This window comes from Xenopus laevis, chromosome 8L (genome assembly GCF_017654675.1).
Source record: "Xenopus laevis strain J_2021 chromosome 8L, Xenopus_laevis_v10.1, whole genome shotgun sequence".
NCBI classification, from domain to species: Eukaryota; Metazoa; Chordata; class Amphibia; order Anura; family Pipidae; genus Xenopus; species Xenopus laevis.
In genome coordinates, this window is record NC_054385.1 from 25,452,791 (window position 1) to 25,471,040 (window position 18,250).

The window sequence follows — 18,250 nt, forward strand, 5'->3', positions numbered from 1 at the left end:
GGGTGTATAGGTCAGTGATAGCAAGGGTGGGAGGAAAGGAAAACAAAAAACAAAAACCAAAAAAAAAGGGAAATAAAGCTAAATTAGGCAGAGCAGGAGAAGAGGGAAAGAGAGGATAGGTAGAGGCATTGACTTAAGCCATATAAGTATATATACTGTATATATCAAGAAAAGGAAAGAAGAAAAAAAGAGAAGGGGGAAAGAGGATAAGGAGAAGAATAAGGCAGGTAGGGTAAGACGAGCATGGGGGTTTAAAGGAGAAGTAGTATAGAAAAGAAGAGAAAGGGTACATTTCTGAAATAAACATTTGGCATTATTGGTATTAGTGAGACTCAAACTGAATAAACGTCAATTTTAATTTGACCTTAACTAACAGTGAATGCTCCATCTGAAGGCAAGTAAATCTAGAGAAGCTTAGTAGTAAGAAATAATAATCTTTTGAGTTAGACATTTGGTATTAATAGCAATTGTGATATGAAAATTACATAGTCCATATACCTAACTTAATCTCAGCTATCTTAAAATGTCTCACCTAGGAAAAATATAGTTCTCTGTCCATCAGGGCTGTTAAGCCATCAATTGCGGGGTTATAGTTACCCTCCTACGACAATAGGATTTAGACCTCCAGGTCCTGGATGTAAAGCCATCTTCATTCATGGGGTAGTTTATCTGGTCCTCTCCGTCGCTTGGTAGGCATTGACCAGTCCCTTGAGTCCAGGTCCGGTACGTCATCACCGCTGTAAACGAGTGTTCTCCATTCTGTCAGATCAGGTGATGTTATCTCCAGTTGATTGCAGAACTGTGGAAGGTCATCTGGTTCTTTAAGGCTGATGAATCTGCCATTAAAGTTAGCAATGAGTGCAAATGGATATCCCCACCTGTACTTAACATTTTTTTCTGTAAGCAAGGCTGTCAGGGAGCGTAGCGTACGCCTCTGCTGCAGGGTAATTCAAGCTAGATCTTGGTAAATTTCTAATTTATGCCCTTCAAAGGAAATCTGCCCTGCCAGTCTCGCCTTCTTTAATATTTCTTCCTTCAGTTTGTGGCTATGGAGACAGCAGATGATGTCTCTGGGTTGGTCTCCTCTCAGCGAGGCATTAAGTGTGCTTGGTCAAAATCAATTGCCATTTGGGGTGGTTTGTCCAGTAAAGGGTTAAGAATCCCACACAGTGTCTGCTCTATGTCAGCTTGTTTAACGGACTCTGGAACTCCCCGTATGCGCAGATTCTTTCGGCGCCCTCTGTTGTCTATGTCCTCTATATGGCGCCTCAGCAGATAAATATATTTATGATGTGCATTTACCCGGTCTGTGGTTTTCTTAAGCGCCTGGGTGTTGTTTTGGATCTGCAGATCCATCTCCTCTAGTTATGCCCCAATGTCCTTTAGTGCATCTTTTATGCCTGTTAGTTCGGCTTTTTGGGCTCTATTAAATCTGTTTTGGTTGGCAGAGCCGCTAATAGTTCATGCAGGTCTTGTTGCTGTGAGCGAGGTGTATAGCTACTCGCCGATTCCGCCCGGGCTGGGGCTGGGTCGCGGCGCGGCCGCCATCTTGGAATGTCTCTCTTGGGGGCCGGAGTCCTTTGCAAAAAAGGAAGACACTGAGGGGGTTCAGTGAGTCGCTTGTGCGGATGGAAATTGTTTCTTCTTATTATCTTTACCCATTGCTTCCGGTTCTCTGGTCTTTGTGCTGTTGAAAGCTAAATTGTTAATGCTTGAAGACGGGAGCTGTTGTTTCACACGTCTGTTCAGCACGGCATCTGGTCACGCCCCCCCATAGACCCCATTTTATCCAAATAATCCAGATTTTTAAAAATTAGTTCCTTATTCTCTGTACTTGATCCTAACTAGGATATAACTAATCTAATTGAAAGCAAAACCAGCCTATTGGGTTTATTTCATGTTTACATGATTTTCTAGTAGACTGAAGATGAAGGATGAAGATACAAATTACAGAAAGATCCATTATTTGTAAAATTCCATGTCCCGATCATTCTGGATAACAGGTCCCATACCTGTACTAGATAACTGTTAAAGCAGAGATTATAAACAGGCCGAGAAAGCAGTATGACACTGTTAAAAAATAGAAATTTATGAAAAAGAAGGCTCTCAGCTTCCCCTACTGAGATAAAACTACATTTATAAAGAAGTAGATTAAAACTCAGCCCTGGTCAGAACTTCTTTTCAGCTCTTTGTTATGTGTTGATTCAGCAGCTGCAAATGAACTGCAAATACTTAATATTTTCCTTTTTATACAAGGTTTTACAAAACATTGTGCCCTCCTCATTTGTTTTTTTTTCCAGATCTGGTTGCATTCATATTACCCAAAATTCCACTGAAATATGAGTTAGACACAATTTTAAATGCAAAGTGGTGCATCTGTGTAATGTACAGTAAGTACCCCAAATGTGGAACCCTACTTACTGTATATATGTGATGTTTCACTGGGTAGGAATTTAGTGGCTACACCGTTTGGTAAGAAGGGGATAAAATGGCACAGACCCGTTGGTGTATAAAAAAGGAAAGGTGATTTCTTATTTCAGTTTCTTTATTTATAACCAACACAGTGCTAGATCCCCAAGTAGGGATGTGCTAGGGGCAAATTTACTTAAAGGGTGATAAGGTCATCGCTAACAAAAATTTGACAAAACTACACTTATTTACTAAAAGGTGTAGATGAAATTCACTAGCAAAAGAGCTCAGTGCTAATGAAGTTTCGCTTAGGCGAACAATCATTACAAATTCAAAGTGCAAAAAGTCGGTTTCCCAAGGTTTTACAGTACCTGCGGAACTGATAAGAAAAAGCTACATCCTCCTCAATCTTATGTCAGTAACATCATATCCTGTATGCTGAAAAATCATAAAAAAAGACAAAACGCTGGCGTTTTTTTTCATATTTTAAAGTTTAAAAGTTGTAACTATAAAATATATTTTTTTAAATTTTTTTAACCATTTGAAGGTCATGTAACATTTATTTTAGGGTAGGCTCATGTCTAGTTGTAACTATTAAAAAAAATATATATATATATATACCACAGTATATATATATATATATATATATATATTTTAACCATTTGAAGGTCATGCCACATTTATTTTAGGGTGGGAACATATCTAGGACATTAGAGGATCTCTTTTGCCTTTATTTTGCTTCCTTGAGCATTTTTAATAATAAGTGGCCATTTCAAGCAATTTTACCATCACTAATAAAGATATATATATGACCTATATGTACCCGCCCTATTCAAATTGACCTAAGCGTAAGTGCCTGCCTGCTGTACGCTGCTGAGAAATTCAAGATGGCCATGCATTCCACGGTGGAATGCATGGGCTGTGACGTTAGGTATCTCAAACCCAGAACAAACCCGATCCCGGCTCACTGTTCTGCCTTTAACAACTGCCTTTCACTTCAGAAGGAGCCCTATGCTACTCGGATGCTGCCAGGTCTTAGTGTGAGAGGACCAAGGAGAGAGTTCTGGGTGAGCAAGGGGACCGTATGTGCAACAGGAACGGAGATTAGAAGCCTGGTCATAGGACAGGCCAAGTCAGAACCAAATCAGGCAGTGCAGTACAAAATCGAGAGGCAAAGCGTAGTGTCACAGGCCGGGTCAGAATCAAATCAGGCAGTGCAGTACAGAATCGAGAGACAAATCCTAGTCGGGTCAGAATACCAAAGCAGCGGGTTCAAGACAGGACCTGAGAGAATGGTCAAAGTACAGGCTAGGGTCAGGACTGGCAGCAGACAAGGCAGGAACAGGGACATGCAAGGTCAAACACAGAAGATATACAAACTAGAAACGCACCCAGGAACTACCAAAAATAGACCTACATTGGGCAACAAGTTAGTGGACGCAGGCCCTTTAAATGTATTTGAACCCTGAACCCCTAGACCACCAGGGATTCTCACATTACCCCCCCCCCAGAGGGGGCCACTGGACCCCCTGACTTACTAGGGAACCTGGTATGAAATTGTCTTATAAATCCATCAGCCCAAACATCAGAGGCAGGGACCCACAATCTCTCCTCAGGGCCATAACCTTTAAAATGTACAAGATACTGTACTTTACCCCTAGACAGGTGAGAATCCATATTCGGGCTGACCTTCCACAGTAATCGAAGGAGGAGGAGAAGACTGACGTACCACTATGGTGGGCTTTAACAAGGAAACATGAAAAGTGTTAGAAATCATGAGTTCAGGAGGCAGTAGAAGCCTGACAGTAGTTGGATTAATGACCTCAGATATAGGAAATGGCCCAATAAACTTGGGCCCTAACTTGGCGGAAGGGACTTTCAAATAAATGTTCTTAGAGGACTACACCTAATAATCGGGTGACATTTTATGGCTGTCTTTTGGGCAGCTACTGCTGAGAATAACGAGTCTTTGTCCCCTTGCCAAATCTTAGAGAAGTGATCAACCAACAAGTTGACAGCAGGAACATCTGAGGAAGGACCAGAAAATGAAAATGCTCCAGGATGACAGCCAAAAGCAGTAAAGAATGGAAATTCTCCAGTGGAATGAATGAGTGGCATTGTTGAATGCAAACTCAGCCCAAGGAAGAAAATCTGCTGAGAGAGATTGATTATTGAGATATTGTTCTAAGGACTGATTTGTTCCTGACCATTTGTTTGTGGATGGTATGCAGAGGAAAAAGACAAATCAGTACCCATAAGAGAGCTAAAAAAACAGCCAAAATTTAGATACTGTACAAACTGAACTCCCGTATCCAAACAATGTTCATTGGGGCCCCATGAAATTTAAATATGTTAAATAGGAAGAGTTCAGCAAGGGTTTTGGCAAAAGAGAGGGTGGGAAGGGGAATGAAATAAGACATTTGCTAAAAAGATCCACTACTACCAAAATTACAGTATTCCACTTAGAAGGAGATATGGGTCCATGGCCTTTTGAGGAATAGGAAATGACTGTAGCAGACCCTGAGGTAAGGAATGGTTAAGAGTGTTGACAAACTGAGCAAGAGTGTAAGGGCCCGGAGGCTCCAGTAAAGTTGTGGACCAAGGAAGATACACCAATCCAACACAGTTCGAGGTATCCGACAAGGGTAATGCAGAAGAATAGTCAAGTTCAGGCAGAAAAGGTTCACAAAAAAATAAACAGGCCGAGGTCAAACACAGGAATTAGTAATAATCAAAGGAACACACGAGGTAGAACCTATTATTGGGCAAGGTCTGCAATGTTCTGACTTCTTATATATGCCCATTTAGCGCCAAAGGAGAGTGATGATGTCATGTGTTGGACGTTGACGATGCACGTTTTGACCAACTGGCGTTATGACGTTGCACACGTTTTGACGTGCTACTTTCAATCTTGCTGCTCTGTGCTCGTTTTGATGCATTGGCATCAGAACGATTTGCGTGGAAGTCCTGGACTGGGCCATCTTGTCTATGGCGATGGAAGATGCTGGAACTCTGGAATGCAGTCCTTACAGTACCCCCTTCCCTATGGGGGTTCTCAGGACCACCACAATTAGTCTTTACACAAAGATCTCCAAAATTTAGAAACAAATTGAAAACCGGACATAATTTCAGCTGGAAATCCATGAAGACGAAAAATATGCTGAATAAATAATTTTGAAAGGTTCAGAGCTGAGGGTAACTTTTGTAGAGGTATGAAATGAGCCATTTTACTGAATCGATCCACCACCACCCAGATGACCGTGTGCCCCTGGGATAAAGTCCATGGCTAAATGGGTCCAGGGACGAGAGGGTATGGGTATAGGCAGAAGAAATCCTTTGGGAGGAGAGTGTCCTGATTTGGATGCAGCACAAAGAATGACACAAAGTCTTTAACATCCTTCCAAAAGGAGGGCCACCAGACAAGACGAGATAACAGATCTGTCATCTTACGCACCCATGGATGACCAGCCTGTTTAGAACTGTGAGACTGGCAGAGGATGGTGTGACTGAGTTCAGGCGAAATATAAGCTACCCCTAAGGGGGTGTTTGGAGGTGCAGACAATTGTGCAGATAAGTGTGAAGACATGGAGGGAAATAAGGCAGCCACAATTTAGACTGGGGGCACAATGGATTCCGTGTCTTCAATACAGGGGTCTTCAGGAAGGATGCTTCTGGAAACTGCATCTGCTTTTTTATTTCTAGAGCCCAGACGAAAGGTTATGATGAAGTTGAAACGAGAGAAGAAAAGTGCCCATCGAGCCTGTCTGGGATTTAAGCGTTTTTTGATCAGTGAAGATTGTCACCGGAACAGTAGAGCCTTCTAACAAATGTCTCCATTCTTCCAGAGCCAGTTTAACAGCCAGAATTTCCCACATCATTGTGCAGACGGGGCCAGGGCAGTCCTAGACCACTGATGTGGAAGGGCAGTCGATAAGAAGGAAGGAAAGTCTTTCTGAGTGAAGAGTGGCCTCCTTGAAAGGTAATTCCAGAAAAGACTTTCAAGATGAGGGCAGAAGATAGTGGTTCATTATCGATTGCCAGGACTTGAAGTGGTTCAGACAAGAATTGCAGAGGTATGGCCTGATGTTCAGCTAAAGCTCAGTCCGGGAAGCTCCCTGCAACACCAGAATCGAGGAATGCCTGAGAATGGATGGTCTTTGAAGAAAGTTGGATCTGTACAGGAAGAAGGATCTGTGAGCAGAATTGTGGGGAAAGGGATCAAGCCTGCCCAGGTAAGTCTCCCCTAACCTGCCTAGGCATTGGAGTTTCCCTGTTTCACAGGACAATTATGGGCAAAATGTACAGGCATAGTCCAGTAGCACATCTTCTCAATTTCTTCTGTTCAGAGAGTCAAGCTCCCCCAATCTGCATGATTTCTTCAGAGGTTGTAGGAGAAGGAGAAGACGTAGAAGAAGAGGATGAGCTGGGAAGAAAGGGCTTCTAAAAACAAGGAGCCAGTATGGGTTTAAACCTTATTGTTCCAGCCTGTCTCAGCAGCCAGCGTGCGGAACTCGATAGCGTAGTCAATAGCGATGTGAATCCCCTGATGAATCTGAAGTAGCCATGAAGAGGCAGATGCGACCCGGCCGGGAGCATTGAACATGGTACGAAATGCCTGGAGGAAGGCCTTGGCATCCATTATCAAGGGGGATTCTTTTTTTCCACAGAGGAGATGCCCATTCAAGCGCCTTCCCTGACAAACGGGTGATGACAAATCCCACCGTGGCTTGTTCTGACACAAACTGCGATGGCTGCAGTGCGAACTGGATATCACATTGGTTAATAAAGCCTCGACAAGCCTGAGGATCTCAGCTGTAAAGAGGAGGCGCCGGGGTGCAAGGTTCAGAAGCTTGGACTGGAGCAGCTGGAGGTGGAGATACTGCAGGAACTGGTGCCTGAGGGGTTGGCATGAGCATGGATAGCTTGTCCAGTATGGCCTCCAATGCTTGGCCTAAGTGAGACTGCTGGGCCTCATAGACCTCGATTCGGGAGGCTAGTCCATGAAAGGTCCTGCCGAAGTCAGTTTGGACTTCCTCAGAAGGGTCCATGGCCCAATAATACTGTAAGGGCCCGGAGGCTCTGGTTAAGTTGCGGACCAAGGAGGAAACACGAGTCCAACACAGTTCGAGGTACCCGACAAGGGTGAGGCAGAAGAATAGTCAAGTCCAGGCAGAAGGGTCAATGCATGCAGAAAAGGTTCGCAGAAAAATAAACAGGCCAAGGTCAAACACAGAAATCAGTAATAATCAAGAGTAAAGCGCACCCAGGAACACACAAAGTAGAACCTATTTTTGGGCAAGGTCTGCAATGTTCTGGCGTCTTATGTAAGCCCATTTTCGCGCCAAAGGAGTGTGCTGACGCCATGCGTTATGACGTTGTGCGTGTTGCGTCCAATCTTGACACAATGTGCTCATTTTGACTTGGCGTCAGAAGTCCTGTCTATGTCGCTGGAAGCCGCTGGAACTCCGGTAAGTAGTCCTTACAAAGAGTCAACATATCATACCAACATCCTGTCTCAATGTTGACCACCAGAGTGTACGAGATAGACAGGAACAGCTCTTACTATAGCCTGGATGCCTAGCTATCTAAGAATCACGAGTCTCCAGAAAAACTGCCTCACAAAGGTTTTCTGGAACAAACAATTTGCCTTGAGGCACATTTGAAGGGTAATTGGCCTGAGCTTTGAGAGAAAAACAGATCTGGATTCAGGGCTGCCACAATCACTTCCTTGGACACAATAGAATCTCGTACAGACTCTTCTTTAGGGCTGGAGACAAATCTTCTAGTGAGGACATCAGATTTAGTATTCTTTTCCCCAGGCCTGTATGTTATAGCATAATTGAAGCAGGTAAAAAACAATGCCCACTTGGCCTGTCTAGGGTTCAAGTGCTTTGCTTTATTGACAATCTACAATATATTTTATGGTAAAGACCGTAATCACATGTTCAGCTCCTTCAAGAAGATGTCTCCACTCCTCAAAGGCCAATTTAATTAGGGATGCACCGAATCCAGGATTCGGTTCGGGATTTGGCCAGGATTCGGCCTTTTTCAGCAGGATTCGGATTCGGGATGTATCTTATTGGCAACAGGGTGTCGTTGGCATCCACCTCCTCCAGAAAAGGAAGAGTAGAGCCTGAGTACTGGAACATTGGGGCTGAAATAAAAGCTTATTTTAATAAATCAACGGCCCTAATTGCTTCTTCAGGATGTCATCCAGATATACTACGACATACTGTCCTAAAAGATCACAAAAAAATAGAAATGGAATAGCCCAATCAGGATTTCCCAGACCTGCTTAGGTTCTGCCATTTTCTGGCATCATGGGACAGATGTCATGAAAGTGCCCTTTGTCCCCACAGTACAGGCATAGTAACATAATAAGTTAGGTTGAAAAAAGACACACGCCCATCAAGTTTTAACTCTTTTCTTAACCAGCCTAACTGCTAGTTGATCCAGAGGTAGGCAAAAAACCTATCTGAAGCCTCTCCAATTTGCCTCAGAGGGGGAAAAAATTCCTTCCTAACTCCAAAATGTCAGTCAAACTAGTCCCTGGATCAACTTGTACTATGAGCTATCTTCCATAATCCTGTATTCCCTCACTTGCTAAAAAGCCATCCAACCCCTTTTTAAAGATACCTAATGTATCAGCCTGTACAACTGATTCAGGGAGAAAATTCCACATCTTCATTCCAGCTGTCTCTACCACCCAATGGTGGAATTCTATACAATAATCCTTGACCCATAACTTGCCTTGCCTGAGGTTACGTATTGCTGCATCGGCTGAGGTGGTGCGGTTGAGATTATCCTAAATTGTAGCGGAAGAGGCAGCAGCTCTGGCAGCATCCATCGGGCCCAACGTAATGTGACGTAAGTATCCCAAACCCAGAATCGAGAGACAAAGCGTAGTTGGGGGTCACAGACCGGGTCAGAATACCAAAGTAGCAGGTTCAAGACAGGATCCCAGAGAATGCTCAAAGTAAAGGCTAGGGTCACTACTGGCAATAGACAGGGCAGGAACAGGGTCAGGCAAGGTCAAACAAGGAACATAGACACTAGAAATGCAACCAGGAACTACCAAATATAGACCAACGTTGGGCAACAAGTTAGTGGACGCAGGCCATTTAAATATTTGAATTTTGCAGCTACTGTATGCGCAATGACGTCATTCGCAGCGCCACATCAAACCCGGAAGTGATGTGGCTCACGCGTCATTTGCCAGCAGCATTTGGCAAGAAGGACGTGGCGGCTGTCCCCTCCGCACCACCAGGGATTCTCACACGGGCTTTGTGAAGAACAGAAGAGTGGCAGTCAGTGGGAGGAGGTTATTGGGCGAGGTGGCTGCAGTAGATGGTCTGCTATAAATTCAGTGGGTCCTGGGCAGATTCCCCATTGGCCCTGTGGATAAAGTGCCCCTGCTTACACTTAGCTTGAAACAAATAAAAAAATATCTTTATGATGGACAAATCCCCTTGACAGCTACATGACCTCGACAACTTTTAGATGGCAGAGTTTTGTATTAATGTTTTTGGTGGTTTTTTTTCAATTGATAAATTACGAATCTTTCACGCTTTAGAGTAATTTGTGTAATCCACAATTTGTAGCACTAAAAAATAAAATTTGGGGAAAAGGGAAAAAAATACAAATGTTGGTAAATCACCCCCTTAATATCTAGAAAAGTGAGAATGTGAGGTCAGTAACCAGACCTCAGGTTACACCTGCTGAGTTTGATAAAGTGGTGGGATCATCAAGAGAGGTTTTCAAAAACATGGCTGGAAACAAATGAGTTCAGAGAAAAGCATTTGTTAGTGGGGAGATTTATGCCTCTCTCTAGGGAGATAATCTGTAAGTGGGGGATTATACATAAATAAGAGCAGAGGCCAAATATTATGAGCGATGCTGACAACAGTCAGGAAACAAGGAAAAAAATATCACAGGCAGATGAACTGTGAAGAAGAAAAAAGGCATTCTGTCTACAAATGTAACATGGCAATATATTATAAACAACCCCACAGCAAGAATCATCTTATATTGCTGTGGCAGCAACTTGATACTGACATAAAGTATAAAGTCGCTTTACTAATTCACCCAGAAGCTTTAAAAAGGCAGTTCACCTTAATTTGGTGACCAGAAAACAGATAAATCCTGAGGCTAAATTTTTATTATTGTTAAGTGTTTTAATCACTTATCTTTCAGTCCAGACCCACTCATATTCATCATTTAGTGTGTCAGTCAAATTATAATAGCAGTGTTCATGCAATAAATCCATCCAGTGTACAACACAAAAAACTAGTAGACCAATGAATATTGGTAGATAGAATAATGAAGAAAAACCAAAAGTATGATGTGGTGTGGTAATTATAGGACTGTGCCTGCTTTATGAGGACCATTGACTATTTTAGCAGACTAGTTCCATATGAGCTATAGGATACTCTGGAGCAGGCTTTTGTTTAAGTAACAGAGTGTTATAGTTAGTTTGCTGGCACAAACTTGCAGTGGGTGCATTTAAGTGACAGATGGACACCAGGTGATCTCTTCAACTATACAATATGTACACAGTTCTTCTAAGGAAGGAGACAAAGACAAATGGGGCAACTACATGGACGGGTTTAATAAATTGTCAACAGATCTTTCAATTTATCAAACCTAATTGGTCTGCTCAGAGACAGACCAATCAAGTAAAGCCTTCTTGTCTTTTTCTAGTAAATAGGACAATAGGACAACTGCAGGCAATTAGATGTCTAAGAGCTAGATAGTCTTCTACCAAAGTAACCCTTTATATTGCTTATCCAGTTCAGAGTACTCAGTTTGTGCTCCAGCAGTTTATCCAAATGTTGCTGAACTAGGACCTCCTCTACAACTCTTTTAATCTAGTGAATCAAGATAAAAGCCTTTCTGCAGAGCTCACTGCTGCCTTATGCTCACTCTTAGAACCAAAAATTTAGAGTTGGAACCAAAAGTTCAAGCCTTGAATGTCTTTTGTTAAAACACGATGGAAGACATGGAACTTGGATCTGGTGGATTTTGCTACTGCAAGCAATAACTCACCAGGTCTGATGGTAAATCCCCCCCCCTAAAACTTTCCTGTTACTTTTTCATAGCTCAATTCTAGCCCCGAGCTTAGCAAAGCAAGTATAGATATAGCTTTCATAAAAAAGAAAAGACCTGTGTGTCACTAAAGCAGAAAGCAAAAGCACTAAAAAAAATTCTATGCTACTTAACACCAAAGGGAAACTCTATGGGCATTCTATGACATCTTGATTACCCTTCGATGGAGATATATATAAGAACCAAAGCCTTTCAGTTAAAACCTAATTTGTTCTTATCTTTTCTATTGTCATTATGTTTAATATAAAGACCTACCCGCCCTATAATAGGTAATGTGGTCCCTTTTTTTATACATAGGTATCTGCTTCCCAAGCACTCTGTGTATGCATCTAATTTGAATAAATAGCAATTCCGCATGTATTTATGAATGGGTATATTTAAATGTGTTGATGTGGTGAAAGTGGCATTAGTTTGTTAGCATTTCTTTTTCTGCTCCCCAGGTATCTCAGAAAACACATCATGGCAAGAGGGCAAGAAGATGTCTCATTACTGTCCCTTGTTGCATTAGGAATTCTGCTGCGCATGTGCCTGCTGCCTGCTGGGAGAGGGTAAGAGAAGACATTTATATGTCACAGATGTTCACCTTTTGGTAACATAGTAATATAGTAAGTTAGGTTGAAAAAAGACACACGTCCATCAAGTTCAACCTTTTAACTCTGTTTTAATCTGCCTAACTGCTAGTTGGTCCAGAGGGAGGCAAAACCCCCATTTGAAGCCTCTCCAATTTGCCTCAGAGGGGGGAAAAATCCCTTCCTGACTCCAAAATGGACCAGTCCCTGGATCAACTTGTACTATGAGCTATCTTTAATAACCTTGTATTCCCTCCCTTGCTAAAAAGTCCTCTAACCCCTTCTTAAAGCTATCTAATGTATCAGCCTGTATGTTTCAGGGAGAGAATTCCACATCTTCACAGCTTGCACTATAAAAAACACTCCCGAATATTTAGGCGGAACCTCCTTTTTTATAAATGGAATGGGTGACCTTGCATCAGCTGTAAAGACCTACTGGTAAATAAAGCATTAGAGAGATTATTATATGATCCCCTATTTATACATAGTTATCATATCACCCCTTAAGCCCCTCTTCTCTAGCATGAACAGCGTGGTGTTAATTTTTAGTATGTTAAAGAATGGCCTATTCTTAGCAAGCTTTCAATAAGCCTTCATTTTTTCTTTTTTATAGTTTTTTTTAATTATATGCCCTTCTCTGCTGACTCTTTCCAGCATTCAAATGGGGGTCACTGACTCAGCAGCCAAAACCCTAAGGCTACAATTTTATGTTATTGTTACTTTTTATTACTTATCTTTCTACTTAGGCCCTCCTATATTCATAATTCTGTCTATCTTTCAAACCAATGCCTGGTTGCTTTGTTAGACCCTAGCAATCAGATACAATGGGGTATATTTATCAAAGAGTGAAGTTAGAGATCACCACAGTCCACTTCTATGGGATTTTGAAAGGCGTATTTATCAAAGGATGAACTTTCAATTTCACTCATTAATAAATACTCTTTTAAAAATCCCATAGAAATGAATGGAGAGTGGTGGAATTTCACTCTAGAGGACATTGGCGACCTCTTGCGCATAATGAGCGAGTCTCCCTGCTTGCTCATAATGACCATGAGTCTGACGTAGGCGGCCTAGCGCTGGCAGGGACAATTTTTTGAAAAAAAAATATATTGTTGCCTCCAACCGGAGTGCGGGCTCTATTAACCCACACCTCTGATGGGGGGAAATTATGAATATATGTTTCATCCATTGTTGTGCAGTGTTGGGCAATCTGCCATTCGCTTGGGGTAGTGAACCCACCATTATTAATGTAAATATGTAGAAAAGAATAATTTGTTCCAAGGGAAAGGGGAAGGGAAGCAGGTGTGTATGGTGTTCTTTCAAGTAAAACATTTTGTGTGGGGCTCCAGACATTTAAGCACAGCTGCTTTTTAAAAAGAGCAACATTCTAAAGGGCATTGTTAGAAGGTATGCCCTTTGTATTCATTGTAATGCATGTGCAGGGAGGCTGAAGCTCTTTGATCAAGCTGAGCTGTGCTTTAGCTTTTGCAAATAGACACGGGTAGACAGATTTATTTCAGTGTAATCTGGTCTCAGGGGTTTCTGCATGGATCAGTTTTCTGGCAAAGCTTTAGCATATTCATGCACAGACAGCACATTCAATTGTCTACTTGTTTAACTCTCTCAATATAGAGCCCTCTTTTGTTTTTATGATTTGTTTCAGATCACTCTATACTTGTTATTTGTACTCCTGTCCCCTGATCATCTCCTTTTTTTGGAGTCATCTTCTTCCCTTCCCCCTGACTAGCAAGCATTTCCAGGTCAGTCGCCTGCCATACATGTTTCCGTCACCACTGCATGTAATAATTTCGCTGCTCCAAATGTCTCCTTACAGCACTGTAACCATTTCAATTCCTCTCCTATACAGCCCTGACCTGAAATCCCTCACTTTCTTCCAAGAAGCATTTCACTTTCCACAATGATAGGAAACCACCTCTAGGTACAGGTATGGGACCTGTTATCCAGAATGCTCGGGACCTGGAGTTTTCTGGATCTTTCCATAATTTGGATTTCCATACCTTAAGAATCGTAAAAATCATTTAAACATTAAATAACCCCAATAGGATTATTTTGCAATCAACAGGGTTTAATTATATCTTAGTTGGGATAATTGTTTTATTATTAGAGAGAAAAGGAACATTTAAAAAATTTTAATTATATGATTAAAATGGAGATGGGAAACAACCTTCCAGTAATTTGGAGCTTTCAGGATAAAAGCTTTCTGGAAAATGGATCCTATTTCTGAACCAACAAAAGCTGTTCTTTATATGAATGAGGATGTGATCTGAATTATAGTCTGTTCAACATTCCCAATGGAGTGTGAGATTGACTTATCTGCACTAGGTTCACTTGGGGACATAACACTATATAGGTAGTGTTGGAAGACTATACCCACCTCTCATTTTTACCATTTGCTTGACAGAAACTTGCCCCTATAGACTTTTCATTTTTTATCCACTTCTGGAAAACAGAAACATCCATATTAATGTAAAGAATAATGTATTATGAGCATTACAGGTACCAAGGAGATAGTTGAGTTTTAAAAATGTTTGATTGCCTCATGGTTATTCTATTCAGAGTCAGACTGGGGCAGTCTGAGGCAACCAGAGCTGCTGCATGGATCTTTCCATATTTTGGATCTCCATACCTTAAGAATCCTAAAAATCATTTAAACATTAAATAACCCCAATAGGATTATTTTGCAATCAATAGGGTTTAATTATATCTTAGTTGGGATAATTGTTTTATTATTAGAGAGAAAAGGAACATTTAAAAATGTTTAATTATATGATTAAAATGGAGATGGGAAACAACCTTCCAGTAATTTGGAGCTTTCAGGATAAAAGGTTTCTGGAAAATGGATCCTATTTCTGAACCAACAAAAGCTGTTCTTTATATAAATGAGGATGTGATCTGAATTATAGTCTGTTCGTCATTCCTACTGGAGTGTGAAATTGACTTATCTGCACTAGGTTCACTTGGGGACATAACACTATATAGGTAGTGCTGGAAGACTATACCCACCTCTCATTTGCTTGACAGAAACTTGCCCCTATAGACTTTTCATTTTTATCCACTTCTGGAAAACAGAAACATCCATATTAATGTAAAGAATAATGTATTATGAGTATTACAGGTACCAAGGAGATAGTTGAGTTTTAAAAATGTTTGATTGCCTCATGGTTATTCTATTCAGAGTCAGACTGGGGCAGTCTGAGGCAACCAGAGCTGCTGCATCAAGGACCCCACACACACCCAGATGCCCCATTTCCAACTGCAATCCCCCTCTACCCCACTTCAGGGGGTAGCACGCAATCTCAGACGGCCGTGGAGAGCTTGTCTGGGTCAACAGGGTCAATGCGGGTCAGGGCCCACCTGTCAGGGAGCCGGGAGGTCCCTCCAGGGAGGTAGTCAGGATCGAGGAGGAAGCCCTCTTGAGGGAGCAAGGTCGCGGTGTCCAAAGGGTTAATCAAAAGAGTAGTCGGGATCCAGGCAAGAGTTCACAGGCAGGCAGATATCAGCAAAGTCCAAAGTCCAGGCAAAGGGTCAGGATATAAATCAGGAGCAAAATAGGCTCACAGGAAACCTAGGATACACTTAGGGAAAGTATTCCTATACTTGGGCGCCATTCTGGCGTCTAGGTTGCGTTTTTATTTTGAATTTGGAGCCTTTGTGACGTCACCGACGTCCTGACGCTGGCAAAAAGTCAAGACAGGGCGAAAAGTCAAGACAAAGTTGAAGCGGGAGAAGAACAGGGCCCACCTGGCCTGACGAGGATTCAGTCTCTTGAGAGAATGTATGAACTCCAAGTTCTTATGATCAGTGTAAATCGTGACCGGAATTGAAGAACCCTCTAGGAGGTGACGCCACTCTTCGAGAGCAAGTTTGACTGCCAGAAGTTCTCGATTCCCTACATCGTAATTCTGTTTTGCAGGAGAAAACTTTCTGGAGAAAAAGGCACAGGGGTGCAATTTCCCATCGGAAGAATGTCTCTGGGATAGAATAGCCCCAGCACCTACTTCAGATGCATCCACCTCAATGCAAAAGGGTAACTTAGGATCCAGATGACGGAGGACTGGGGCAGAAGAAAATGCGTCTTTTAGGGACTGAAAAGCTTCTACAGCAACTGGAGGCCAGGACCTGGGATTACCCCCTTTTCGGATGAGAGTAAGGATAGGTGCAATACGGGAAGAAAACCCCCTGATGAATTGCCGGTAGTAGTTGGCAAATCCGATGAACCTTTGAATAGCCTTGGTGCTCAAGGGAAGGGGCCACTCTTGGATTGCTGACACCTTAACGGGATCCATCTCGAAACCTTCTGGGGAGATGATATAACCCAAGAAAGGAATCTTGGACACCTCAAAGACACATTTCTCCAACTTGGCGAAGAGAGAGTTCTTCCTCAAACTAGAGAGCACTTCTTTCACCTGGGAGCAATGAGATTCAAGGTCTTTCGAGAAGATTAGGATGTCATCCAGGTACACGACCACAGACTTTCCCAAGAGATCCCGGAAAATGTCATTCACGAGCTCCTGAAAGACAGCAGGGGCATTACAGAGGCCAAAGGGCATCACGAGATATTCATAGTGCCCATCCCGAGTGTTGAATGCCGTCACGGATGCGGATGAGGTTGTATGCCCCACGGAGATCTAATTTAGTGAAAATCTTAGCCCCTTTCAATTGGTCAAAGAGTTCAGCAATCAAAGGCAAGGGGTACCGGTTTTTAACAGTGATCTTATTAAGGCCCTGGTAGTCAATGCAAGGACGTAGGCCTCCATCCTTCTTTTCCACGAAGAATAAACCTGCCCCGGCAGGAGAAGTAGAGAGGCGGATAAACCCCCGCTGGAGATTTTCCTGAATATAGTCTTTCATAGCGGAAGTCTCAGCCGGAGAAAGAGGATAGGTGCGACCCCTAGGGGGCATGGTTCCTGGCAGGAGATCGACAGGACAATCGTATGGTCGATGTGGAGGAAGGAATTCTGCAGATTTCTTACAGAATACATCAGAGAATTCCCTGTAGAAGGAGGGTAGAGTCTTCAGATCAGACATAGAGATATTCACCCTCTGGAGGGGTTCAGCAGGAAGACAGTGCTGCTGGCAAAATGGGCTCCAACGAGAAATCTGTCCTGCGGACCAATCAATGGTGGGATTATGCAGGCGCAGCCAAGGGAGACCCAAAACAACAGGAACGGATGGGCAGGAAATAATTAGGAACGATAGTCTTTCTTTATGCAGCGTCCCAACCTGCACAGGCAATTCCCCAGTCGTTTTAGAGATAAATTCAGCCTCCAGGGGTCTGTCGTCAATAGCAGTGACACGAAGCGGAGTGGACAATGGGAATAAGGGAACTTCCATGTGTTTGGCGAAAAGAGCCTCCATGAAGTTCCCAACAGCTCCAGAGTCAATGAAAGCTGAGCCGACAATGGTCTTAGTGGCTAGGCGAATCTGTAAAGGAAGGAGAAACCTGTGAGTGTTCTCTTGAGACTTCGGAGTAGTGCCCCCTACATGAGTTACCCTAGATATACCTCGGGGAACAGAACTCGTGGGCTTCACCGGACAAGAGTTCGTAAAATGAGACTGTCCGCCACAATACAGACATAAGCCAGCCATTCGTCTACGGAGTCTTTCTTGTTCGGAGAGACGAGCCCTTCCAACTTGCATCGGTTCCTCCGGAGGAGAAGGAGAAAGCTTGAGCAGCTGGAGTTTGCAAGAGAGGTCTCTGGAAGCGAGGTGCCAACAAGGGTTGAAATCTTTTACAACGCTCCCTCTCTACTTGATGCTCTCTGAGACGAGTGTCCACCTTAATGGATAGTGCAATCAGATCTTCCAGCAGATCAGGGAACTCCCTGGAGACAAGATCATCTTTAATGCGAATAGACAGACCTTGAAAGAATACGGCCTTATAGACATCGTCATTCCAGGAAGTCTCAGCCATCAAAGTTCTAAAGTCAATAGCATAGTCACTGACACTGCGGTTTCCCTGCCGGAGTTGTAGAAGACGAGACGGAGCATTAGTGACCCGACCCGGGGCATCAAACACAGTACGAAATGCTTGAAGAAAAGCCTTGGCATCAAAAGTCAGTGGAGAATTCTTCTCCCAAAGCGATGTTGCCCACTCAATCGGTTTGCCCACCAAACGAGACATCACATAGCCCACCTTGGAACGT

The 18,250-nt window shown here is 42.8% G+C and overlaps 1 protein-coding gene across 1 annotated transcript in view; it reads left to right on the forward strand.

Annotated features, from left to right (window-relative positions):
- Positions 1-18,250, forward strand: part of gabra3.L (gama-aminobutyric acid (GABA) A receptor, alpha 3 L homeolog) — a 143,797-nt gene that overhangs the window by 51,650 nt on the left and 73,897 nt on the right. Inside the window, exon 5 of the mRNA XM_041573885.1 lies at positions 11,955-12,062. Within this exon, the coding sequence (XP_041429819.1) occupies positions 11,955-12,062 (108 nt within the window). The remainder of the gene's footprint in view (positions 1-11,954; positions 12,063-18,250) is intronic.